This window comes from Pongo pygmaeus, chromosome 8 (assembly GCF_028885625.2).
Source record: "Pongo pygmaeus isolate AG05252 chromosome 8, NHGRI_mPonPyg2-v2.0_pri, whole genome shotgun sequence".
NCBI lineage: Eukaryota > Metazoa > Chordata > Mammalia > Primates > Hominidae > Pongo > Pongo pygmaeus.
The window spans coordinates 74,399,141-74,425,410 of NC_072381.2; the positions used below are offsets into that span (position 1 = coordinate 74,399,141).

The following is a 26,270-nucleotide window of genomic DNA, read 5'->3' on the forward strand; positions in this document are numbered from 1 at the left end:
AACAACAACAACAGCAACAACAACAAAAACTACAGGTTAATATTCCTGGTAAACATAGGTGCAAAAATCCTCAACAAAGTACTACCAAACTAAATTCAACAACACATTGAAAAGATTATTCATCATGATCAACTGTGATTCATCTCAGCTCTGCAAGGATGATTCAACATAGGCAAGTCAATAAACATGACACATCACATCAACAGAATCAAAGACAAAAACCATATGATCATTTCAATAGACACTGAAAAAGCACCCAATTAAATCTGGCACCTCTTTATAATAAAAAACCCTCAACAAATTGAGAGTAGAAGGAACACAACACAATGAAGGCCATATATGACAAACCCACAGCTAATATTGTACTGAACAGGGAAAAATTGAAAGCCTTTACACTAAGATCAGGAACAAGACAAAGATGCCCACTTTTACCACTTTTATCCAACGTAGCCCTAAAAGTCCTGGCCAGAGTAATTAGGCAAGAGAAAGAAATAAAGGGTACCCAAATTGGAAAGGAAGAATTCAAATTATCCTTGCTCGCAGATGACATGATCTTATATTTTAGAAAAATGTAGGCTCTATCAAAAACCTCTTAGGGTAAACAAATTTAGTAAAGTTGCAGGATACAAAATCAACGTACAAAAATCAGTAGCATTTCTATACACTAACAGCAATCAATCTGAAAAAGAAATCAAGAAAGCAATACTATTTACAATACCTACAAAATAAATAAATAAAATACCTAGGAACAAATTTAACCAAAGAAGTGAAAGATCTCTACAAGGAAAACTATAAAACACTGAAAGAAATAGAAGAGGGCACACACACACAAATGGAAAGATATCCCACATTCACGAATTGGAAGAATTAACATTGTTAAAATGTCTATACTGCTCAACGTGATCTACAGATTCAACGCAATCCCTATCAAAATACCAATGACATCCTTTGCAGAAATAGAAAAAACAGGCTGGGCGTGGTGGCTCACGCCTGTATTCTCAGCATTTTGGGAGGCCGAGGTGGGCGGATCACTTGAGGCCAGGAGTTCAAGACCAGCCTGGCCAACATGGCGAAATCTCATCTTTATTAAAGGTACAAAAATTAGGCAGACATAGTGGCACACAGCTGTCATCCCAGCTACTCGGGAGTCTGAGGCAGGAGAATCGCTTGAACCCAGGAGGTGGAGGTAGCAGTGAGCAGAGATCTCACCACTGCACTCCAGCCTGGGCAATAGAGTGAGACCCTGTCTCAAAAAAGAAAAAAAATAAATAAAGAAATAGAAAAAACAATTCTAAAATTCACATGGAATTACAAAAGACCACAAATAGCCAAAGCAATCCTGAGCAAAAAGAACAAAGCTGGAGGCATTATGATACCTGATTTCAAATTACACTATAAAGCTATCATATCCAAAACACCATGGTACTGGCATAAAAATAGACACATAGACCAATGGAACAGAATAGAGAACCCAGAAATAAATCCATGTATTTATAGCCAACTCATTTTTGACAAAGGCACCAAGAACATACATTGAGAGAAAGGACAGTCTCTTCAATAAATAGTGCTAGGAAAACTGAATACCCATATGGAGAAGAATGAAACTAGATCTTCACCTTTCACCAGATAAAAAAATCCACTCTAAATACATTAAAGACTTACATGCCAGGCCTGAAACTATGAAACTACTAGAAGAAAACAATGGGGAAACACTATAGGATATTGGTCTAGGCAAATTTTTTTTTGGGTAAGACCTTAAAAGCACAGGCAACAAAGGCAAAAATAGACAAATGGGATTACAGCAAGTAAAAAGCTTCTGCACAGCAAAGGAAACAATTAACAAAGTGAAGAGACAACCTACAGAATGGGAGAAAATATTTGCAAAGTATCCATCTGACAAGGGATTACTAACCAGATTATATAAGGAGCCCAAACAACTCAACAGCAAAAGCAAAAACGAAAACAAAGACTGTTAAAAATGGGCAAAAGACCTGAATAGGCTGGGCGTGGTGGCTCATGCCTGTAATCCCAGTGCTTTGGGAGGCTGAGGCCTCCAGGGTGGATCACCTGAGGTCAGGAGTTTGAGAGCAGCTTGGCTAACATGGTGAAACCCCGTCTCTACTAAAAATACAAAAATTAGCCAGGTGTGGTGGCGGGCGCCTGTAATCCCAGCTACTCAGGAGGCTGAGGCACGAGAATCGCTTGAACCTGGGAGGCAGAAGTTGCAGTGAGCTGAGACTGTGCCACTGCACTCCAGCTGGGGCGACAGAGTGAGACTTTGTCTCACAAAAAAAAAAAAAAAAAAGACCTGAATAGACATTTCTCAAAAGAACACATACAAATGGCCAACAGGTATATGAAAAAATGTTCAACATTATTAATCAACAGGAAAATGCAAATCAAACCCCAAGAAATATCATCTCACCAGAGTTAGAATGGCTATTACCAAAAAGACAAAAAAAAAAAACAAATGCTGGTGAGGATGTGGAGAAAGGGGAACCCTCATACACTGTTGGTGGAAATGTAAAGTAGTGCAGCTGTTACGGAAAACAGTATGGAGATTCTTTTCTCTAAAAAACTAAAAATAGAACTACCATATGATCCAGCAATCCCACTGCTGGATATATATCCAAAAGAAAGGAAATCAGTATGTTGAAGAGATATCTGCACTCCTGTATTTATTGCAGCACTATTCACAATAGCCAAGTTACAGAATCAACCTATGTGTCCACCAATGAATGAATACATAAAGAAAATGGGGTATCTATACACAATGGGATATTATTCTGCTATAAAAAGAATGAATGAAATCCCATCATTTGCAGCAACATGGATGGAACTGGAAGTCATGTTAAGTGAAGTAAGCTGGGCACAGAAAGGCATGTATTGCATGTTCTGACTTACACGTGGGAGCTAAAGGAAATGATCTCATGGAGGTAGTGAGTAGAACGGTGGTTACCACAGGCTGGGAAGGGTAGATGGGAGGAGGGAATGAAGAGAGGTTGGTTAATGGGTAAAAACATACAGTTAGATAGAAGAAATAAGTTCTAGTACTTGATAGTACAGTGGAAAAATTATAGTTAATAATAACTTGTTGTATATTTCAAAATAGCTAGAAGAGAAAAACTGTAATGTTCCCAATACACAAAAAAGATAAATGTTTGAGTGATGGATATCCCAGTTATCCTGATTTGATCATTACACATTGTATACATGTATCAAAATATTGCATATACCCTAAAACATGTACAACTATATCAATAACAAATACAAAGAAGAAGAAAAAACATTGTGTAAATTTTTTAAAGACCTTCTTGAAGGCACTGTCTGTAGTTCCATGCTGTTAGGTGGCCAACTGGCTTGTCATCTTCCCTACCTTTGGAACAGGTATCCCAACAATTTTGCAGGTGAATGTGACTGGAGAGCCTTCTGTGACCCGGAAGTGCTTGAGTCTCTTGTCAAAGATGGGAGCAATACACTTGCCCGTGGGGATCTCATCATGTTGAATTTCATCATCTGATTCATCAACAGGAGTACGTTCCAAGCGAAACTCTATTTCATTCATCAACCTCTGCTCAAAGCTTGAAATTTTGTACTCCTGTCAAAATGACAAATGTGTTTCAATTTCCATATGGCAAGGAAGAACATGTCCATCAGTACAATTGAGGAAGCCACTTTTTAAGATTCAGACGTTAGATTTATACCATGAAATCCAAATAAACAGGTATGTTCCAGATCCAGTTTCTCACCATGGAGCACTAAAGGAAATGTCAGTGTCTCTCCTAAAATCCCACACGGCCTTAGTGCATCCTGATTTTCCACCTGAGCATGCAGCCCCAGTAGAGTTCTGTAGGAAATGGAATGTAGATGGAATATAATTTTCAGAGCTACTATTAGTGTTCCTTTCAATATGGAAAACTTCCTATAGCGTTATTTTGGCAAAGCCATTCTGAACTGCATTCTGATACATGCCTGCATCACCAGCTTCCTGTCTCTACTGGATTTTTCCATCTTCACACTTGAGGAAAACCTGTCTTGAAAAATATATCTCTACTGTAACAATACAAGAATGATAGAAAAAAACAAAGAGGCCAAGCATGGTGGCTCATGCCTGTAATCTCAGCACTTTGGGAGGCTGAGGTAGGTGGATCACCTGAGGCCAGGAATTCGAGACCAGCCTGGCAACACAGCAAAGCTCTGTCTCTACTAAAAATACAAAAATTAGCTGTGTGTGGCGGTGCACACCTATAATCCCAGCTACTGGGGTGGCTGAGGTATGAGAATTGCTTGAACCCAGGAGGCAAATGTTGCAGTGAGCTGAGATCATGCCACTGCAATTCAGCCTGGGCAACAGAGCAAAACTCTGTGTCGAAGAAAAAGAAAAGAAAAAGAAAAAAATCTCTCTTAACGCCATATCTGCTTTCACTGCATCTCTCTGCCCCCCTCACAACAAAACTATTTGAAATAATCCTCTACCGTTATGAGATCATTTCATTGTCACCTATTCTCTTGCTAACCTACCTCAATTAGTCTTGTGTTCTTTTTGTTCCTCTGAGATTGCTACCGTCAGGGTCTCCGAATATGCCACAACTAATTGTCATTTATCTGTTCTTACCTTACTTGATCTAAGCAGCATTAGACACAGATGACTACTTTTTCCTTTTGAAACATTTTCTTCCGTGACACACCATACTGGTCTTTCCTTCTCTTTCTCTCGCCGCACCAGTCTCCTGTGCTCCTCTGCTCTAGGTGAGCTCATCCAGTCTCCTAGCTTCAGATACTTTCTGCTGATGACTCCCAAATCCATATCTCCAAGCCTGGTCTCTTTCCCAGAATTCCAGAGTCATATACTACTACTCTACATTATGGTATCTAATGGGCATTTCAAACAGGATGGCTCAAACAGCGCACACTTGATTTCTGTCCCCAAGAGGTACTTGTAACCTGCTTTTCCTCATTTCAGGAAATGGCACCACTATTCATCACTTGGTTAAGTGATTAAACCAATGTTTCTCACACTGTCTACCATGAAAATCAGGTTTAAAGAATTTCCAGGCTGCACTTTTGTAAAGTAAAATAAATTACTAGCACAATGAAAGAAATGCAAAATTATTGTATACTGTATAAAACTTCCCTGTCAAATTTCTATGAAATTTTCTGAATGGTTACTATTTCCTTTTTTTTTGAGACGAAGTCTACCTCTGTTTTGTTGCCCAGGCTGGAGTACAGTGGCTGGGATTACAGGCGCCCTCTGCCATGCCCAGCTAACTTTTGTATTTCTAGTAGAGACAGGGTTTCACCATGTTGGCCAGGCTGATCTCGAACTCCTGACCTCAAGAGATCCACCCACCTCAGTCTCCCAAAGTGCTGGGATTACAGGTGTGAGCCACCATGCCCAGCCCTGAATGGTTACTCTTAATTTCTGTGCTAGTCTCAAGGCAGAGAGATGACATCTTGCAGGCTGGCACAGGTCCTCGGACCACACTTTGACAGCACTAAGTAAACCCTAAATCTAGGACTCATCCTGGATTCCTCTTACTCCCTCTCCCTGCCATAGCCTGCCCATCAAACTTAAATGTCACCTCCCCAAAGCAGCCTCCCCAGATCCCTTCATCTAATGTAACTCCCCATTCTAATTCTCTACATAGCACTGGTTACTATCTAGTATTTTTCTTGTTTGTTTATTGATTGAATGATTGAATCTTCAAGTGTTAGAATGTTAGCTCCACAGGAGCAGGGATCTTGTCTTCCTTCTCCCTATATTGACAGCACCTAGAAGAGTACCTGCACCATGGCAGGTGAGAGCTCAATAAGATCTGAAGAATGAGTGAATACATGAATCAAATAGAAGCAATCACTTTTTCTGACACTACCACATCTTTGAAGAATCTGGAGCCATGTGCTTGGGGTGAGAGTGAGAACTTTGGTTAAACTTATGACTCTAGTTAACCCTAATTTTATAATTTAGGGGAGCTCTATGGAGATGGTACTGGGATGCTCCTGAAGTGGAATTTGGAATCACGTGGCTGATATGCACCTGCCCCTAGTCAGCAGGAGAGTAACTGAGTTGAGGACTCATGCATTCTCAAGCTAAATCACATTAGTGATGTTCTCTAATTACTGCCTTATACATTCAGCATAATCATCTGAATTTGGATAGAATTTTAACTTTGGAACTATAGAAACCAAGCGTTTCTTGGTTTTAATTTATTGGAACCAATTTTAAATCTGCTCTTCTCTGCCTCATCTCAAACTGGGTAAAAAAAAAAGTAAGTACACAGTTCTTATAGGGTGGAAAAAGTGATTAATATCCAGTAAAGCTTATTAATTTTTAATGAGATCATTCAAATCAGTTAAAGTAAAAGATTGTTACTGGATTCTGAAACCAGATTTAGTTGAAATATATTAAGATTATTTTCTACATTATAGGAATATTTTTGGGAAAAGTTAACAAAGCTTCCACTATCCACCTATTAGGTAGAACCATGTGAAACTGACATTTTTGTAGGTCAACAATTGTAGACTATCAGAAGTTTCATATGATTCAACCTAATTCTTCACAATGACTATATTTTTCAGAAATACGTTAAATGGTCTCACAAGTTTGAAGTATTTTCTAGACTTGCCAGTTTAAAATTACACCAGGAAATTTTTTTTCTTTGTTGGATTGTATTCATGATTCTAAATTGATATTACTTTTCTTTTTAATAAATTTGGGTTTATTTTCCAGGATGTTTAGAAGTAAGCCAATAAATCATTTTATTCCCTTACCATGTGAGATAGGTGCTACATTTGATTATTTATTACTTTCAAATGACATTCAAAATGAATAATTCACATAGTTCTCACTCCACATGCAGATCCTAGACCCCAAACTTTTCATGAGGGTGGCTGTTCTCCATTTATTTCAGGCTCTGTGATCATTGGTGGAGAGGAGTGTGGACTGGTTGCCTGTGCTCTTAAGGAGGAGTGCCTAGAGGTGCTGACTGAGCCTGTATCTGGCAGGGGGTGTTGGGGAGGGTATGCGGATGGCACCCACCCTGGAGGCCCACTAGGGAATTAGCTGGGGACTCTTGTTATGGGTAAATAAAGAAAATGTTATTGTTTTCTAAAAGCTAATCTGTGCTTTTCAGAGTTTTCTGTTCATCTTTCAGAAACAAAGACTAAAGCAAGCAGAGGTCCCAGTTTTTCTTTTTTTCTCTTTTTTTTCCTTTCCTTTCCTTTTGTGTCCTTTCCTTTCTTTTCTTTTCGCTTCCTCCCTTCCTCCCTTCCTTCCCTCCTTCCCTCCCTCCCTCTCTCCCTCCTTCTTTCTGACGGGATTTCGCCATGTTGCCCAGGCTGGTCTTGAACTTCTGAGCTCAATCGATCCACCTGCCCTGGCCTCCCAAAGTGTTGGGATTACAGGCTTGAGCACGCCCAGCTGGAAGTCCCAGTTTCCATCATCACCAAGTTACAGCCAACCACCCTTAAATGGTTAACAGGAATGGGGAGGCTGTGTGGCTTCAGATGTTTCCTTTTCACCCACCAGAGATTTTCCTCTTTCCTCTCTCGATGCTACAGATCCTGGTCCTCCACCTCCCATTTCCAGCCCCCACTTCTCAGCATACTCCCAGGACTGGTTAGTGCTGGCCAGCCAAGGACAGGGCACAGGCACTGAAAGCCAGAAGGGAAAGCTCCAAGGCTTGGTCTCCCAACGTGTCCCTTCCCTGACACTGGGGCTGCAGCTGTTTCCCCAGACCCAACCCTGGTGTTGTCCGCTGCCCGCCCTCATTCCATTCCTGTTTCCTCTGCTCCTATCTCACTTCTATGTCCTGCCACAGTTCCTTAAAGAAATGCCTCAGAAAATACAAAAATTAGCTGGGCGTGGTGGCGTGTGCCTGTAATTCCAGCTACTCGGGAGTCTGAGACAGGATAATTGCGTGAACCTGTGAGGCAGAGGTTGCAGTGAGTCAAGATCATGCCATTGCACTCCAGCCTGGGGGACAAGAGTGAAACTCCATCTAAAAAAAAAAAAAAATGCCTCCAACAGTTAACACAGGATCTGGGTTTACTCTGGACTCCTAGGGTTTACTCTGGTAAATCTTATTTGGGTCATTCATGCATCCGATCCTTTTACCAATTCTCTACGAATGGCCCTTGTTCCTAAGGGACTATGTGAAGAAAAGGGCATATCAAGGTGGATATCAGACACTTTTTACTCTCACATAGTCTGTTTCCAGTTATTCCTGAAAACCTTTATAAAGGCTTTGCTTGCTTTGTATCAGGATATTATGTATCTGAATCCAAATTATCAGGAACAAATAAAAACTTGATGGATGAAGAGAAACAAGAAGACCAGTCCCTGAGGTCTATAGAATAAAATAAAGGGAGTAACCAAGGAGCCAGCCCAAAATGGAGAAGCATTCTGAGGGATTTTCTTTTTTTCCTTCTTGAGACAGAGTTCTCACTCTGTCACCCAGGCTGGAGTGCAATGATGTGACCACAGCTCACTGTAGCCTCAACTCCCTGGGTTCAAGCAGTCCTCCCATCTCGGCCTCCCAAGTAGCAGAGACCACAGGTATGCACCATCATGCCCAGCTAATTTTTAATTTTTTTTTCTAGAGATGAGGTCTCCCTATATTGCCCAGGCTGGTCTTGAACTGGGTTCAAGCAATCCTCCCACTTTGGCTTCCCAAAGTGTTGGGATTACAGGCCTAAGCCACTGTACCTGGCCTCTGGGGGTTTTCAATAGGCAAGAGGTCTTAACCTTCTATGGCTTCTTATCTTGTTTTATTATGTCCTCAAATTTCCAATCCATCCACACCACCTCTAGTCCCTATTCTAACAGAGTTCTTGCTACAAGCTAAAGAACCTTTTCTGCAGCTTCTATTGTCTGACTGGGGAGAACTGGTAAGTTCTTGGCTAACTACACTGTTAGAGTTATTACAGAGAAAGATGAATTCCTGAAATTCTATATTATGAACTATTTTTTTTCCAAATAATTTTTTTTTTTTTTTGAGACAAGGTCTGGCTCTATTGCCCAGGCTGGAGTGCAGTGGTGTGATCTTGGCTGCTTGCAAACTTTGCCTCCTGGGCTCAAGCCATCTTCCCATCTCAGCCTCCCGAATAGCTGGGACAACAGGCACACAGCACCCCCACACCTAGCTAATTTTTGTATTTTTTGTAGATGGGGTTTCGCCATGTTGTCCAGGCTGGTCTTGAATCCCTAAGCTCAACCAATCTGCCCGCCTCAGCCTCCCAAAGTTCTGGGATTACAGGCGTGAGTCACCGTGCCTGGCCCCAGAGAAATATTATTATACATGGTGGTAAGTTATGATTATACTTATACTTCAGAAATACAATGGGTTATAATATAGCCTTTAAGCACCTGCCTGAGAATATAAATACCACATTGTCTCTATGTATTCCAAACAACTAATTTTAGGAACTTGATTTTAAGTTGGGGCCTGATTTTACAGAATTTAAATGCTTGAACTGATTTAGCCAAAGAAACTACAGAAGCAATATGATGAAAATATGTGCATTTTGTTTGACTATAAATGTGTATAGTAAATACACACTTGGCTATATATTTATTATCTTAACCAGTACTCCAAGTTGAGAGGTGATGAAAACAGAGAACTCAATGAGTTGTTTAAAATATACTATTAGAGACCGGGTGTGGTGGCTCATGCCTGTAATCCCAGCACTTTGGATGGCTGAGGCAGGTGGATCACCTGAGGTCAGGAGTTTGGGACCAGCCAGGCCAACGGGGTGAAACCTCATTTCTACTAAAAATACAAAAAAGTAGCCAGGCATGGTGGTGAGTGCCTGTAGTCTCAGATACTCAGGAGGCTGAGGCATGAGAATCACTTGAACCCAGGAGGCACAGATTGCAGTGAGCCGAGATCACGCCACTGCACTCCAGCCTGGGCAACAAAGTAAAACTCTATCTCAAAAAAAAAAATATGCCATATATACACATATATATATGTGTATATATATGCCATATATGTGTATATATATGCCATATATACACATACATATACATATGCCATATATACACATATATATGTGTGTATATATATATACATATATAAAATTAGTAACCAGGTAGTGAGGAGACACTTGTAACTAGATTGTAATCAGAAGCTTCTACTGAGGCACCAAGATGGGCTAGATATCAGAAAACAAGTGACTTTTGAGACACATTATTATTCAAAAATTTCAAAGCAGGTGCTTAAGGACAGCTTAGATGATTTCAACCTTTTACCTCCATCACAGACACAAGAGTCAGGAGGGAGAAGACCCAGCAAGAGGACTTTGGAGAGAGCCATTAATGTCTGTGAGATGCCTACCTCCACCCCTAACCCTGGGGTACTTGTTTCACCTCAAGTTTAGCGAGGGAGATTAAATGGACCCTCTTGGACAGGGTCCATTGGAGAGCTTGGAGAGCTTGCTATGCCTCCTACAGTTAGGAGGACACAGGGGTTTGCCATCTGCCCCCTGCCTGAGAAATCTAAAGAGTGAGGAGCAAGCTGGCTGTTTGCTGATGGGCAAGTGGAAGGCTGCCTTAAGCAGCCTGCAGGCCTACAGTGTGTCAGGGCAGAGGGTGTGCTGTGGTTCCCATCATGCATCCGTAGGCAACAGACAAAACAAAGTCAATGTGGGATCAGCTTAGGTCCTTTCAGGATCAAGAAAGGAAGGAATCAGGAGCAGAAGTTAGGCCGGGCATGGTGGCTCACGCCTGTAATCCCAGCACTTTTGGAGGCTGAGGTAGGTGGATCACTTGAGGTCAAGAGTTCGAGACCTGCCTGGCCAACATGGTGAAACCCCATCTCTACTACAAATACAAAAGTTAGCCAGGCATGGTGGCAAGCACCTGTAGTCCCAGCTACTCAGGAGGCTGAGGCAGGAGAATCTTGAACTCAGGAGGTGGAGATTGCAGTGAGCTGAGATCATGCCACTGCAATTCAGCCTGGACAACAGAGCAAAACTCCGTCTCAAAAAAAAAAAAAATTAAAATTAAATGTAAAGGTATTTTCTGCATGGTTCTGCACAAATCTTTCACTATCAATCCACTGTCTGTAAATGTCCATTTTAAATGTCCAGTACTGGGTTTATGCCATGTTCTCCATTTTCCTTTGCCTCATCTCCTTTGTGAGTAAAAACAGATTTTGTGTTAGCTGGTCATAGATGATGTCTACACTCAAAGGAAAGAATATTTTTTCTGTGTAAATCTGGGTGTTATAGAAATTAAATCAATGAGAAATGACCCATCCTCTCTAGGCTCATGAATTGCATAGAATTAGAGTTGCTCTATGAAAGGAAATGAAAAGCTAAAAATATTTACTTCAGAAGAATATGCCACTTGAAAATATAACCATTTTTTTTTAAAAAAGATAATCCTCTTCAGGCTGATAAATTGACAACTTGAAACATTTGATTTCTGGGACACATCAGCAAAAAGTTTCTTCAAATTGGCTGTTCCTTCCAATTGGTGGAGACAGTTTTTCTGTTGCTAACCATAATGTAATGACGCATCCCAAATTGGATATGGCACTGCTGAGGTATGGGCCATGATCCAACAGTCACTGCCTGAGCTCACTGCGGGCTTTCTCTACTCTGGGTCCTGAGCCTGGACTTCAGGGGCAAATAATCAAACAGGATCAAGCCAGCTAGAAAACCTGCTCAAAGTGTTCCCGACAGATTCTGGGTATGATGTGCACTAAAAGAAAGCATTGCGTATGAGAGAAAGTGTTCTCCTTTTCTTTCCAGAGACAGAGTTTAGAGACAGAAGAAAGGATTCTTAGATAAACTTGGAGGTAGGCCGGGCACAGTAGCCCACGCCTGTAATCCTAGCACTTTGGGAGGCCAAGGCGGGTGGATCGCTTGAGCTCAGGAGTTCAAGACCAGCCAGGGCAAAATGGTGAAACCCCGTCTCTACAAATAACACAAAAATTAGCCAGGAGTAGTGGCACGTGCCTGTAGTCCCATCTATTTGGAGATCTCAGGTGGGAGAATTGCTTGAGCCCGGGAGCTGAAGGTTGCAGTGAGCAGAGAATGCACCACTGCACTCTGCACTCCAGCCTGGGTGACAGAAACTTGGAGGTTAGCATACCTAGAAGATAATTTATTTTGCCATTTATCTAACAATCACTTGTTGCCTTCAGTAGAAATACCTAGTTATCATAGCCCACCCTGTCTCTGCTGCCAAATTCTTAGTAAGTACCTATTATATGCTAAACACTGTGATAGACAATGGGGATACAACATTCCGCAAAATACAGACTCTACCTTCAAGGAGCTTGCCTAAAAATACTTTTAATCCAAATTTGTACTTAAGAATAAAGAATTATTAAAAGATGCACAGATTTACTTTATACTTAAATGTTTGGTTAACACAAGACTTTTGTTTAATTTCTGTGTATTTTTAAAAGTTTTCATCTTGGCGAAACCTCCTGTCTCTAAAACAAACAAACAAACAAAAACTACAAATAAGCAGGGTGTGGTGGCTTGCACCTGTAGACCCAGCCACTGGGGGTAGGGCTGAGGTGGGAGAATCACTTGAGCCCAGGAAGTCAAGGCTGCAATGAGTGGAGATCGCGCCACTGCACTCCAGCCTGGGTGACAGAGTGATACCCTGTCTCAAAAAAATAAAAAAGTTTTCATCTTTTAAAATCAGCTGATTAAGTTGGATTGTTACCATAGTGGGTAGTATCCATAATGAGGTATAATCAGAATCTATATAGTCAAGTGAACTATTTTCCATAGTTTTGCAACAAATCCAAACTTTTCTGCTTGGTTAACAGTTTTATTACCTATCTGAAACTAATGTAAATTCCATAGTTGTGGGTTGACTCAGCAATGTTCACTGAGCTCCCGCTCTGCACCATGCACAACAGGGATGCAGCAATGAACAAGACACCTTCCAGTCTGAGCCCCCAGGTTGCTCCTGACTGGTGCATTCTGTGTGGGTCCATGGCAGAGGATACAGAGACACTTCACTATCCCAGCAGCCAAGGTCCTGCAATGCCCAAAGTGGGCAGCATAAAGCCAGTGGCCTTACAAAGTAGAATGTAAGGCCAATGTGAAATTCTTGTTAGAAAGGGAATGAATGGCATGACTATTCACGGCTCACAAAAGAGGATTGTCATAAAGAATTCGTGGTAAGAGATGAAAGAGGAAAGACTTAAATAGAAGAACTAACAGAACAGCTCAGAGAAGAAGATTAGAGGAACAAAAAGCAGAACAAAAATTAGGTACTTATTTTTTTTTCCTCTGTCACATAGGGCAGTATCTGGAAACTGCAGATAGTTTAAAAGAAACATTAATAATAATAATAATAAGCAGGGGGTGTGAGAGGACCAAATAACGAGATGGGAAAGTTTCCAGAGAAATGAGGTCAAGGAGGAAAGTTGGAATAAGACATTAGCTGGGGGTAGAGGGGTGGGAAATGGAGATTAGAAATTAACAACATAGCTAGTCAACAAATATTTACTGGATGCAGAACTTCATGCTAAGTCATGTATGAATTAAAATCATTTGTCATGAAAGCTCCATTATGCTTTGTGATCCTGGATTCCTTTTTTTTTTTTTTTGAGGCAGAGTCTCGCTCTGTCATCCAGACTGGAGCTCAGTGGCATGATCTCGGCTCACTGCAACCTCCACCTCCTGGGTTCAAGTGATTCTCCTGCTTCAGCCTCCCGAGTAGTTGGAACTACAGGCACCCACTGCCAAACCCATCTAATTTTTGTATGTTTAGTAGAGACGGAGTTTCACTGTTGGCCAGGCTGGTCTTGAATTCCTGACCTCAAGTGATCCGCCTGTCTCGGCCTCCCAAAGTGCTAGGATTACAGGCCTGAGCCACCACACCCGGCCGTGATCCTGGATTCGTTTGACTTTTTAGATTCACCATTCTAACCTAAACCATTTAGGTTTTATTGATGTCCAGTCAGGATCCACTGGTGATGATGGTACTCTTCAAAATAGGAAATGATGCAGCCTAAAATCTAGAAATAAGGAAACCTTTCTCTTGGCTTATCCCCAACTCAAAGACACTTTGTTTTAAGTTTGGAAAGCTAAAAATTTTAATAAATAGGAGCCTCTGAAAGGATGGCACCTTCTCATTTCAAAAGGTTCTAAGAATCTACAAATGTTACTTGCTAATTGTAAATACATAAGATGAGTTTAAGGCAAAGACCGAACTATCACAACAGAGAAACACAAAGTGGTAGATACATCAAAGAAAACACATTTTAAAACATAATTTATAAATTTGAGTTCTGGGGAGAAAATTGTTTATAGTCAGTAATATTCATTGTTCAAGGACTTCTGATTTATTTTCACGCTCAGAACAATGTGTTAATGCTAGATCATGCAAATGTTCTAGGACAGTGTATTCTTTATTTACTTAGAACTAAAATAGGGCAAGAGAACCCAGCTTTCTGGACCTAAAAGTTTTCAAAGCAAAACAAATGCATACTCTTCCAAAGGAATCATTTGCACCCCCTTCCCACGTGTGTAGGCTAATATGGGAATGAGAACACAGATTATTTTCATTCCTGTGACCCCGGACTGCAGGCCTAGATGACTATCAATACACAGGTGTCTCTTCCTAATTTTTCTCTGCTTGTCTAGTGTTTTTACACTTTCCTAAGCTGACTTTCTTCTTAACTTCACCAGCGTGGGTCACAGTATATTTTAGACAGTTCTTCATGATGTTTTTACTATCATTTCCCAAGGCAGCAATGGATAAAACAATATTATAATATGATCATCATTTTATTTCCCAAAACTTTCTCAGAGTCAACATCTGCCATCCAAATGCAAGCATTCCATCTCAGACAGCTCCCAGTTTCCCGAATTTCATTTATGCAGCTTGGATTTCATTATCCATGGCATGGAATGTAGTCTAAGATAAATTCTGTAATTAACCAACTGTAATAATTCTCAGAATAATAATTCTCAGGAGAATGACACATGTCACAAATATTCAGATGAGAGTGTTGAGATGCTTTTAGAGACTTTCCTAGTTCCTGCGATTAGTCCAGAAGTTAATTCATGATGGAGGTTTAAGAGAGATTTCTACTGGGTTGATGGCACTCAACTTGTGGAATTTCACATTTACATGTACACACGTCAGGTAACTAAGAGAAAAACCCTTCTATCCCCTGAGTTGGGCAATGGGGTATCCTGGATCTACCTACAGAGTAACTATAAAAGTAAAATCAAACAGCGTATGTGCTGAGCTAGCATTGTTTTTACAAGTCTCTAATTGCTCTCTCTCCGAGTTGTAAAAGACATAGGCTGAATACAGCCATAATTACAATGACACTTAGAAGGATTAACAACCACAAGTGTGGTGACAGTATTATAGGAAAACAAATCTGCATTAGACAGAGCAACATTTATAGGGCTTGAAGGTAACTGTTCTCATAAAACTGAAAACGCTGCAGCATTTCAGGGAAAATGTGAGAGTATCCTGGAAACCATAGATCTAGTTCTAGTTCCACTACTGAGCCTGTGCCTTAGTTTCTCTGTCTAGAAGATGGAAGAGAAGAATAGTAGCGTTGGCATTTGCCTCCCAGAAATAGATGAAATTTGGTGAAATAATCCATGAAAAGTATACTCAGTTATGACAAGTTTAAATATTCTCCTTAATAATTTTAAGTGAATTTTTAAAAGGTTTTAAGCAGCACATTTTCAAAAGAATCCACTCAGTATAAGTTGCTCAATATATAACACAATTGCAAATTACTATATATCCATGGCTCCACTGGAAATAAGAGACAGAAACACTAAGGAAAACAGCATGTGGTCTGGGAAATTGAGAGCTTTGTTTCTAGGAGTCCACAAATTCCACAATATTTGGCATACTGTATTGATTGAAATTTTGTTGTATTTTTATCAGTTCTCATCTTGGGAAATAAACCAAGAGTTAGATTATTAAAATCAAAATCTGCATTAAAAATAACCATTGGATTCTCAAAAGCAAAAATAAATGCCTCAAATAAGAAAATGTTCAGTCTATCTTTCTTTTGTTTGAATGATGCTCGCAGGTGGCTTTCCTCTTTTTCCTTTGGTGCAAGCATTTACTAGAAAGCAGAGTTGTACAGGTTGAACCACAGGATGTTGCCTAATGGCTATTTCACATGATCACACCTAATATAAAGATTGACAGGTACTGGTAATCAAACTTTTAAGCACATTAGATTGAAGATTAGACAGCTTAGAACCCCAGAGTTCCTTAAAGTCTAGGTCATAGGCTGGGTGTGGTGTCTTACGCCTGTAATCCCGGCACTTTGGAAGGCCGAGGCAGGAGGATTGCTTGAGCCCAGGAGTTTGAGACAAGGCTGGGCAACATGGCAAGACCCCTGTCTCTACAAAAAATTAAAAAATTAGCCGGGCCTGTAGTCTCAGCTGCTTGGGAGGCTAAGGCAAGAGAAGCGCTTGAGCCCAGGAGGTCGAGGTTGCAGTGAGCCATGATCGTACCACTGCACCCCAGCCTGGATAACAGAGGGAGACCTGTCTCAAAAAATTTTAGATTGTAAACTGAGGGGAGGATTGCTGGGATGCACAAAAGTTATCTACTCTCTTGTTTAATATATCCTATTCTGGGTAAATACATGTAAACAAGTAAACTAAGTTAACTACTGGGAGAATTAAGAACTGCAGATCCACACAGGCAGGTTTCTCACATGACCTTTGGTTAGTCTGTGCTCTACCATCTGAGCGGCAACATCAGCTTCACTGAGGTTACCTGAGTATCCGAGGACTGAATCAAGCAAAATTATATTCCTTACAATAAAATTTCAATAAATCTTCTGAATCCAACAATCTTACCTGCTGGTTTGGTCTGACATCACTGAAAGTTATTTTTTTCCCCAAGTCTCGAATCACCGCGTTCTTAGTTTCACGAATGTTATCATCATTCACTGGTTGAGGAGACTTTGTATTTTTCTTCACTAATCCCTGGGATGGCCTGTAAGATAAATCCACACCCGACACACCCATGAAAAGCACTGGCCAGGGTAAAAAGGCCTAGAAATCAGAGTGGTTGAAATGACAACGAGAAACCAGTGGTCATTAGGCATTTAGGGAATTAAGCCCTGCGCAGAGAATCGGTATTTGTAAAGGTCTTTTTGATACTTTAATTAAAAAAAATTTTTTTTGAGACAGAGTCTCACTCTGTCACCCAGGCTGGAGTGCAGTGGTGTGACCTCGGCTCACTGCAACCTCCGCCTCTTGGGTTCAATGATTCTCCTGCCTCAGCCTCCTGAGTAGTTGGGATTACAGGCATGCACCAACACACCCAGCTAATTTTTTGTGTTTCTCCTAGAGATGGGGGTTTCACCATGTTGCCCAGGCTGCTGTCAAACACCAGACCTCGAGTGATCCGCCTTCCTCGGCCTCCCAAAGTGCTGGGATTACAGGCATGAGTTACCACACCTAGCCTGATATTTTAATTATTAATAATCATTCAAAGTAATCATCCCCTTTGTCCTGAAGTGTTCCACATCCATTCTGTGTCTAAGAGAATAAGATTATCTAGGAATCCACAAAATGAGAGCCCTGTTCCAGATCAAGCTATTCAACGCACACATCACCTCTTAACTAGCATCTTACATCAAGAAACCTCAATGACACTTACATGGATGGTGCACTTCTAGGCAGCCCCATGGCATTTGTGGGTGGGATGGCAGGGAGAGAAGGCAGAACAGAGCTGAGGAAAGCCACTGGGTTCTGAATCCGGCTGGTAGGAGAGACAGGAGTTGGGGACACACAGCGGGGCTGAAACTGGTTTCCGCTGGGGATGGAAAATGTGAATGGTGGCGGTGTTGGCTCTGTTGGGCCTGGTGGGAGTGGCTCATTTTGGATGGAAAACCCTCCTGGAGATTTGGTTTGCACAGAGGGGTGAGACACTAAGAGGCTTTCTTTGCTCACTGTCCTCTGGATAGTTTGAGGAGTGCTGCTCAAAGTGAACACTGGAGAGCTGGAAGGGGCCATGGTTGCTGCAGTGGTGTTCGTGGAGGGGAAGAAATGCTTCGGCCGGGCCAAGCTGAACGTCTGTGATGAAGGAGCCTTCACCTGCTTACTGGATGTTGTCACCGCTGGGGGAGCAGTGGAATTCAAAACACTCATGTTGAAAGGAAACTCCTTAGGAGATGGGTTTTGCAACTGGTGTTGTTCCAGTAAGACTTGGTTATGAAGCTGTTGTAGCTGAGTGGAATCACTGTACACAAAACAAGGGTGGAGAGAGAGAAGGAAATGTGTTATTATTGGCCTCACCTTTCAAACAATGTACAGACAGACTGTTAGGCGGGTCATGGTGGCTCATGCCTGTAATCCCAGCACTTTGGGAGGTGGAGACAGGTGGATCACTTGAGTCCAGGAGTTTGAGACCAGCCTGGGCAACATGGTGAAACCCTGTCTCTACCAAAAAAAAAAAAAAAAAAAAAAAATTATATATATATATTAGCCAGGCATGGTGGTGCACGCCTGTAGCCCCAGCTACTCAGGAGGCCGAGGTAGGAGGATTGCTTCAGTAATCCCAGGAAGATCACTCGAGATCCCAGGCTTGAGCCTGGAGGTGGAGATTGCAGTGAGTCCTGATCATGCCACCTCACTCCAGCCTCAGTGACAGAGTGAGACTCATCTCAATAAATAAATAAATAAATAAATAAATAAATAAATAAATACAATAACTTGATGCTGATAAAGAACACACAACCAGAGTGGCAAGAAATCAGCTGATCAATAATTGGTGAGTTTGTCTTTCCTTCTTTCCAAGGGCGTCATTCACACTGTATTTTTTGTATTGCGACCTTGGAGTTGTGCAACAAAGAGTTTATAAATTGGAAAAGAGGAATAGAGACAATGTTTCTCTTGTAGGCAGTTCTCAAAGTTCTGATGATCAGTGGAAAGTATCCCAGCTTCAGAACAGAAGGCACTGAGCTACACGCCAGTGTGAGTTACTGAAAAGGGCTGAATTCTCCATAAGAACATGCTGTATTCTCCACTCTGCCTTGTTTCAGAGCCAACCTTAACAAAGAAGCCGGATGTGTCTCAGAGGGGTTTCTCATTCTCTCGCGATAACAAACCTTTATAGATAAGGTGACCATATGTCCCAATACATTCAGGAAGGTCCTGGTTTAACATCTTTTCCTGGCATCATTATTTTTGTTTTTGTTTTTGTTTTTTTTGAGAGAGTCTCACTCTGTTGCCCAGGCTGGAGCACAGTAGTGCGATCTTGGCTCACTGCAACCTCTGCCTCCTGGGTTCAAGTGATTCTTGTGCTTCAGCCTCCCAAGTAGCTGGGACCACAGGTGTCTGCCACCATGCCTGGCTAATTTTTGTATTTTTAGTAGAGACAGGGTTTCACCATTTTGGCCAGGCTGGTCTTGAACTCCTGACCTCAAATGATCTGCCCGTCTTGGCCTCCCAAACTGGTGGGATTACAGGCGCGAGCCACCATGCCCGGCCCTGACATCATTATTAATAGAACTCACTTTCACTCTCAGAAATGTCCTAATTTGAATGATGATTATATGCTCACCCTGATTATAAACCTTGCCTTAGACTTTTATTGTTCCTAAAAAAGAGAAAGATCAAACTGGAAGCAGTTTCTCCATTTATAGAACCTGAGTCACAGAGGCATCACATGATTTGCCTTAATGGTCCATTGAATTCAATAGTGTATTGAATTTCTCTTCACAAAAGAGTTATTTTTTAACAAAGAAAGTGCAACAAAAATGTCTTAAAATCATATATGCATAAAGTCATTAAGGCTGCCAAACTTTGATGTTTAGGAGAATCTACTGTTGAATGAGTAACCACGGGAAGACCCATAGGTGAGATCACAGTGCTTCAGGACCACTAATTATATGTTCTTTATTCTATTTTTATTTATTTAATTATTTTAGGCAGAGCCTTACTCTGTCACCTAGGCTGGAGTACAGTGGCACAATCATGGCTCACTGTAGCCCCGACCTCCTGAGTTCAAGTGATCCTCCTGCTTTAGCCTCCCAAGTAGCTGGGACCACAGGTGCGTGCCTCCACGCTCAGCAATTTTTTGTATTTTTTGTAGAGTTAGGGGTCTCGTCATGTTGCCCAGGCTGGTCTCAAACTCCTGAGCTCAAGCAATTTGCCCGCCTTGGCCTCCAAAAGTGCTAGAATTACAGGCATGCGCCTGGCCAGTTTTATGTTCTTTGGAAATATGTGTTGCTTTTGGGACACAGAGACTCTGCATTATAAGGAATACAAAAGAAATTATTAAGGATTTTGAATTCTTAGGATAAAATGCCAAACAACAAACTTGAGATACTGTATCAAGTACTTTTGAAAGCAGTTTTGGCAACGACAATTTCTGGCAGTGTGTGCTGGAGCCAGTTCACTGGCTTTGAAGAACAGATAGTGCACATCTCAACTACCCATTCAATGACTTTCTCTTAGTAGCTTGAAATTGGTGCAAATGCTAAAAATCAGGGCTTTCTCACCCCTGTCAGTCATTAAACATTTGCCAGTGCATCACTGACTTGGAAAACTAGTTCTGAGTAAATCTGCTATGGTTTTAGCAGTAGTCACTGTGCTGGTTGCACATTTGAATCACCTGGAGACTGTAAAAGACAAATGAACCTTGCTGCTTTAGGCACCTGCTCAGAGTTAATTTACCTGGGATGGAATTCAGACAGAGTTATTATCATCTTTTCAAATGCAGGTCAGTCATTCTCAAACTTTACTGGGCCTCAGAATCCTCTGGAGGGCCTGTTAAAACACAGGTTTCTGGCCCCCATCCCCAGAGTTTCTGATTCGGCAGGTGTGAGGTGGGGCCTGGGAGTCTGCATTCCAACCAAGCTTCCAGGTGATGCTGATGCGGCAGGTCTGCCTACCACAAGGCCCCAGGTGATTCTCACAGTCACCAGGACTGAGAACCACTGCCCTAAAGAAACATTTGGCCCCAAAGCATAGGCTTTTCTAGTATATTCTGACTTTTGTCTGACATTATCTCACTTTTAAATGTTAATTATTGTGTTTTCCTGGGTATACCAGGTGGGTGGTAGGGAGTGGGGAAGAGTAGCAACTGTCAGGGTTATTTCTTTTTTTTTCTTTTTTCTTTCTTTCTTTTTTTTTTTCTTTTGACAGAGTCTTGCTCTGTCACCCAGGCTGGAGTGCAGTGGCATGATCTCAGCTCACTGCAAACTCCGCCTCCTAGATTCAAACGATTCTTCTGCCTCAGCCTCCTGAGTAGCTGGGATGACAGGCATGCACCACCATGCCTGGCTAATTTTTGTATTTTTACTAGAGACGGGGTTTCACCATATTGGCCAGGGTAGTCTAGAACTCCTGACCTCAAGTGATCCACCTGCCTTGGCCTCCTAAAGCGCTGGGATTACAGGCGTGAGCCACCATGCCCGGCCGGGGTTATTTCTCTAACTCTAGACGTGATTTCCAAACTGGCTGCACATTAAAATAATCTGTGGAGAGATTCTGATTCAATTGAGATGGAGGGCATAAATATTTTTTAAAAGCTCCACATTTTATTCTAGAATGTAGCCAGGACGAGCAATCACTGCTCTAGGCAGCTTAATATTCAGTCTGAAATTTCAAAGTCAGGCTTTGATGATACAAGGTTTAAAAATGACAGCTTCCCTTTCTGTTGCAATTTTAAGATCTACATTATCTCTATTTTCCATATGAATAGCAAATTGAAGGAACAAGCAGAAAATTGTATCCTTGAGAAGACTGAGTCAATATATTTTAATGCGAAGTTGTGAGGTTAAACTAATGAGGTTAAAACTAGTAAGAAAATGTTGTAGGCATGTAGATTTACAAAGGGTGTGGTGTATGTGTATGTGATGTGAATATATATATTCATATCTATACTAATGTAAACATATACATATACACAAGAGAAAAGGAAAGCAAAGAATATTAAAGAATTATATAGTGCTGAGAACTATGTTTTTAGAGGGCGTCACTACATGATTTAGTAGAAAGGCGTCTTATATTAATTGGAAGTCTCATGTGGCAGACACTGCTGTCTACTTAATTCCCCCCTTGTAAAAGAACCCAATTTTGTTCATGGTGGCAATATGTGCAGCTAAAGACTGTACTTCCAGCCTCCTTTGCAACTAGTGTCCCATCTGCCTAAATTCTGGCCAAAGAGGCAGAAGCAGATTTTGGTTGAAACCTCTAAGAAGTCTCCTTAGAAGGGATTCTAACATCAAGAGTATGACTTTTGTCTGGGTGCAGTGGGTGGCTCACACCTGTAATCCCAGCACTTTGGGAGGCCAAGGTGGGTAGATCACAGGGTCAGGCGTTCGAGACCAGCCTTGCCAACATGGTGAAACTCCTTCTTTGCTAAAAATACAAAAATTATCCAGGCGTGGTGGTGCACACCTGTAATCGCAGGTACTCGGGAGGCTGAGGCAGGAGAATTGCTTGAACCCGGGAGGCAGAGGTTGCAGTGAGCCGAGATCACGCCACTGCACTCCAGCCTGGGCGACAGAGCAAGACTCCATCTCAGAGAAAAAAAAAAAAAAAAGAATGTGACTTCTGCCCATTGGCCCTTCTGACTGCCTGAACTGTAGATGTGGTGACTTGACCACCATCAGCCGTCTTGGACCATGAGGGCACCTAGAGAAGAAGCCAGTGTTTGGGATGGCAGAGCAGAAAGACAGAAGGAGACTAGATTCTTAATGACCATGGAACCAACGTCACAGCCCCAGACTCCCTGTCTACTTTCTTTATGTGAGAGAAAATAAACCCTCAAGTATTTACACCCTGTTAGTTTGGGTTGTCTGCAACGTGAAGCTCAACTTAATCCTAACTGACATACCTGAGGACTGAACTCTTACCTTTTTCCATGCTCAAATCCTATTCTAAGGGGCCTAGAGAGAGAAGTCACTTCTTCTTTTTTTTTTTTATTTGAGACGGAGTCTCGCTCTGTTGCCCAGGCTGGAGTGCAGTGACGCGATCTCGGCTCACTGCAAGCTCCGCCTCCTGGGTTCACACCATTCTCCTGCCTCAGCCTCCCAAGTAGCTGGGACTACAGGTGCCCACCACAATGCCTGGCTAATTTTTTTTTTTTTTTTGTATTTTTTTAGTAGAGACGGGGTTTCACGGTGTTAACCAGGATGGTCTCGATCTCCTGAACTCATGATCCGCCCGCCTTGGCCTCCCAAAGTGCTGGGATTACAGGCGTGAGCCACCATGCCTGGCTGGAAAGTCACTTCTACAAGCCATAAAATCTCATGAAACAGGTCTTTTTTTTTTTTTTTTTTTTTTTTTTTTAGAAAGAATCTCGTTCTGTCGCCCAGGCTGGAGTGCAGTGGTGCGATCTTGGTTCACTGCAACCTCTGCCTCCGGGGTTCAAGCAGTTCTCCCACCTCAGCCTCCTGAGTAGCTGGGATTAAAGGCACGCGCCACCACACCTGGCTAATTTGAAACCGGCCTTTTTGACCCCGTGTATGGTGGTTTTCTTTTCATCCCGACTCTGGCATGGCATCACATGACAGTGAATTCCGTTATTTTAACTTGAACATTCCTTTCTACTGACTCCAAGTTTTCAGACAAAACTTAACTCTTTCAATTGCCAGCCATAGAGTCCGCGGCCCCACCTATGACTGGTAAGTCCCTGCTTTGAGATGTTCTGCCTTTTTGGGCCAAACCAATGTTTGTCTTCTTGTATTGATTTATGATTTTACCTGCAATTCTTGTCTTCCTGAAATGCATAAAACCAAACTGCAACCTGAATGCCTTGGGTGCACTTTCTCAGGACCTCTGGAGACTGTGTTTCCCTGGGCCGCAGTCACTCATATTGACTTAGAATAAACCTCTTTAAATATTTTGGCAGAATTTTTTTTCCATCATCATATGTAACGGCCCCTAAAACTGTTACTGGGGAAGAGACAGTCCTACAAAGGAGGCAATTCCCCAGGAGGTTGTTTGGGGTTACCTGTTCCCTGTAACTCCCTTCTCTGAGAACTTCTCCCATCCACAGTTTCTTCCAAACATAAATCCTCTAACAGTTGAGTGTACTGGGGGAGGGAGTAGGAGGTCACCTGACCAGCCTGGACCAATTAGAATTGGGAGTTGAGGGGCTGAGACTGATTTAGTTAACAGTGGTACTTGACACAGATCATGACGTGGAATGGGGACATGGCCATGATGGGCCACGTATGAGCTGATGGGTCTTCAAAGAGGGAAGAATGGATCAGATAAGTAGAGAGGAAACAAGGAGATGCTCACGTGGACAGAGGGGGAACCAGCCACGCAAGCTCCATCAGACAGAGGCTGGACTGACCTGTGATCCTGAGTGACAGGTGAAGAGGCCCAGCTCCCGCCTCTCTAGTTCTTCTCCTGCAGGGTTTGGTTGTGTTTGGTTTACCCATTTCTGCCTATATCCCTGCAATAACCTCTTCCTCTCTTTTTACTTTAAGTGGATTCCTGTTTCCTGTGACTGACAGGACTTGGAAGGGACTGACATTTCTGGATGTGACTTGCTTAGAGGCATGTTTCACAACATTGAATCTTATGTCCAGAATTTTGCCTTATATAGTGGTGAGAAGAATATAAAACTAAACATGAATGGCTTCTAGTGAACATCTCATGGTGATGAGCAACACACAGTGGGTGCACTGGGACTGTAGATTTTGATGTTGATATTTAAAGGTTTTTGTAATTAGAAACAATTTTTTATCATTTTGATGTGTGGATGAAACAGGAAATAATAGCAATATCATGCCCTGTATTTGCTTTGTTATGGATGGACATTTTAAACATTGCAACATGGCTTTCTAGAGAGTCAGGGCAACAACCACAGTAGGCTCCTGAGTTGAGTCAGAAAATCATGACCACTTATTCATCCTATTATATTTATCCAGCAGCAGCTAGGAACTATCTAAAAAATACTAAATAGCTTTTCCATAATGACTACAGAAGCTTAAATTGAAGCAGAAATGGGAAATATAAGGATGAAATTACAGACTGTAAAGATGATTAGACACAAAAAAAGTCTTTATAAGAGAAGCACAGAAGTGCTTTACCTGGGGCCTCTAATGTCAGAACGCCAGACAAATGTTTCTGAATTAGTTTAAGTGCAACATTGCTTGGAGGTAGATTATTAATTAAGGATAATAGTGATAGTATGCTTCTATTGATGTAAGGATGTACATTTGGCAAAACATTTAACGTGTATTTTCTCATTTGGGAATTCTGCTTTTTGGTTCCATCTTTTTTTTTTTTTCCTGGACAAGTCTTGCTCTGTCACCCAGGCTGGGGTACAGTGGCACGATCACAGCTCACTGTAGGCTGAAACTCCTAGGCTCAAGTGATCCTACTGCCTCTGTCTCCCTCGTAGCTACGACTATAGGTGTGCACCACCATGCCTGCTAATTTTTTTACTTTAAAATTTTTCTTTTAGAGACAGGGGTCTCACTATTTTTCCCAGGCTGGTCTCGAATTCCTGGCCTCAAGCGATCCTCCTGCCTTGGCCTCCCAAAGTGCTGGGATTACAGGTGTGAGCAACTGTGCCTAGCTGAGTTCCATTATTTTTAAGGAGATCAGATTCAAGAAAAGATCACAGAAGCTCCTGGTTATTCATCCTACTTTTTACTTACAGTTTGGGTTTGGCCAGAACTGGAGGGGGCTCTTTCACGGGGGAAGAAGGCTCTGGGGTTTTTGTTGCCTGTCCGTTGAATCTCTCCTGGAAAGAATTGGGCCTGGTCTGTCTGGCGGTCACCACACCAGCCTCGGAGGCTGCTTCACTTCCTTTGTCATCTTCAGGCAGGTTGAAGTGCACACGAAGCCCAATCCTGGAGCTGGACCGGGGCTCATTGTGGTTCACCAGAACCCCCTCGAGTTTGGGTTTGGGGGGTTGTTCCACAGACGGAGGCTCTGAGTGGGGTGGGGAGGGCTGTGGCTCAATAGCTGCCAGGTTGGTGGTGGAGTTGGCTGAGTGAAGAGACCCGTTGTTGCTGAGGTCCTCATTTCCTGAAAGGACAATCACAGGACCTGAGCTGTCAGCCACTGTAAGCCTGAATTGGGTCATGTGCACAAATGGGAAAATGTTCACACCAGATGAATGTATGAATGGGAAAATGCTTGTCAAAAACAGATCATCATCGGGGCGTTAAAGAATGGTAAGGATACAGGAAAAAATTAAATTAAAAATAAAAAACTAAATTTAAAATCTAAGTACCCTTTTGGAAAGAAATTTAGAAATTTATTGAGGAGATGTTCTCTTAGGAAATATAATGACGACAGCAGGTTAACTGGGGTGGTGGCTG

The 26,270-nt window shown here is 41.9% G+C and overlaps 1 protein-coding gene across 2 annotated transcripts in view; it reads right to left on the bottom strand.

Annotated features, from left to right (window-relative positions):
* Positions 1–26,270, bottom strand: part of MYPN (myopalladin) — a 111,763-nt gene that overhangs the window by 19,438 nt on the left and 66,055 nt on the right. For both annotated transcript variants that reach the window (XM_063670558.1, XM_054436699.2), the window contains 4 exons: positions 25,602–25,974; positions 17,633–18,214; positions 16,825–16,963; positions 3,377–3,598 (listed from right to left, as the gene is read on the bottom strand). In XM_063670558.1, coding sequence (XP_063526628.1) covers positions 3,377–3,598; positions 16,825–16,963; positions 17,633–18,214; positions 25,602–25,974 — 1,316 coding nt within the window. The remainder of the gene's footprint in view (positions 1–3,376; positions 3,599–16,824; positions 16,964–17,632; positions 18,215–25,601; positions 25,975–26,270) is intronic.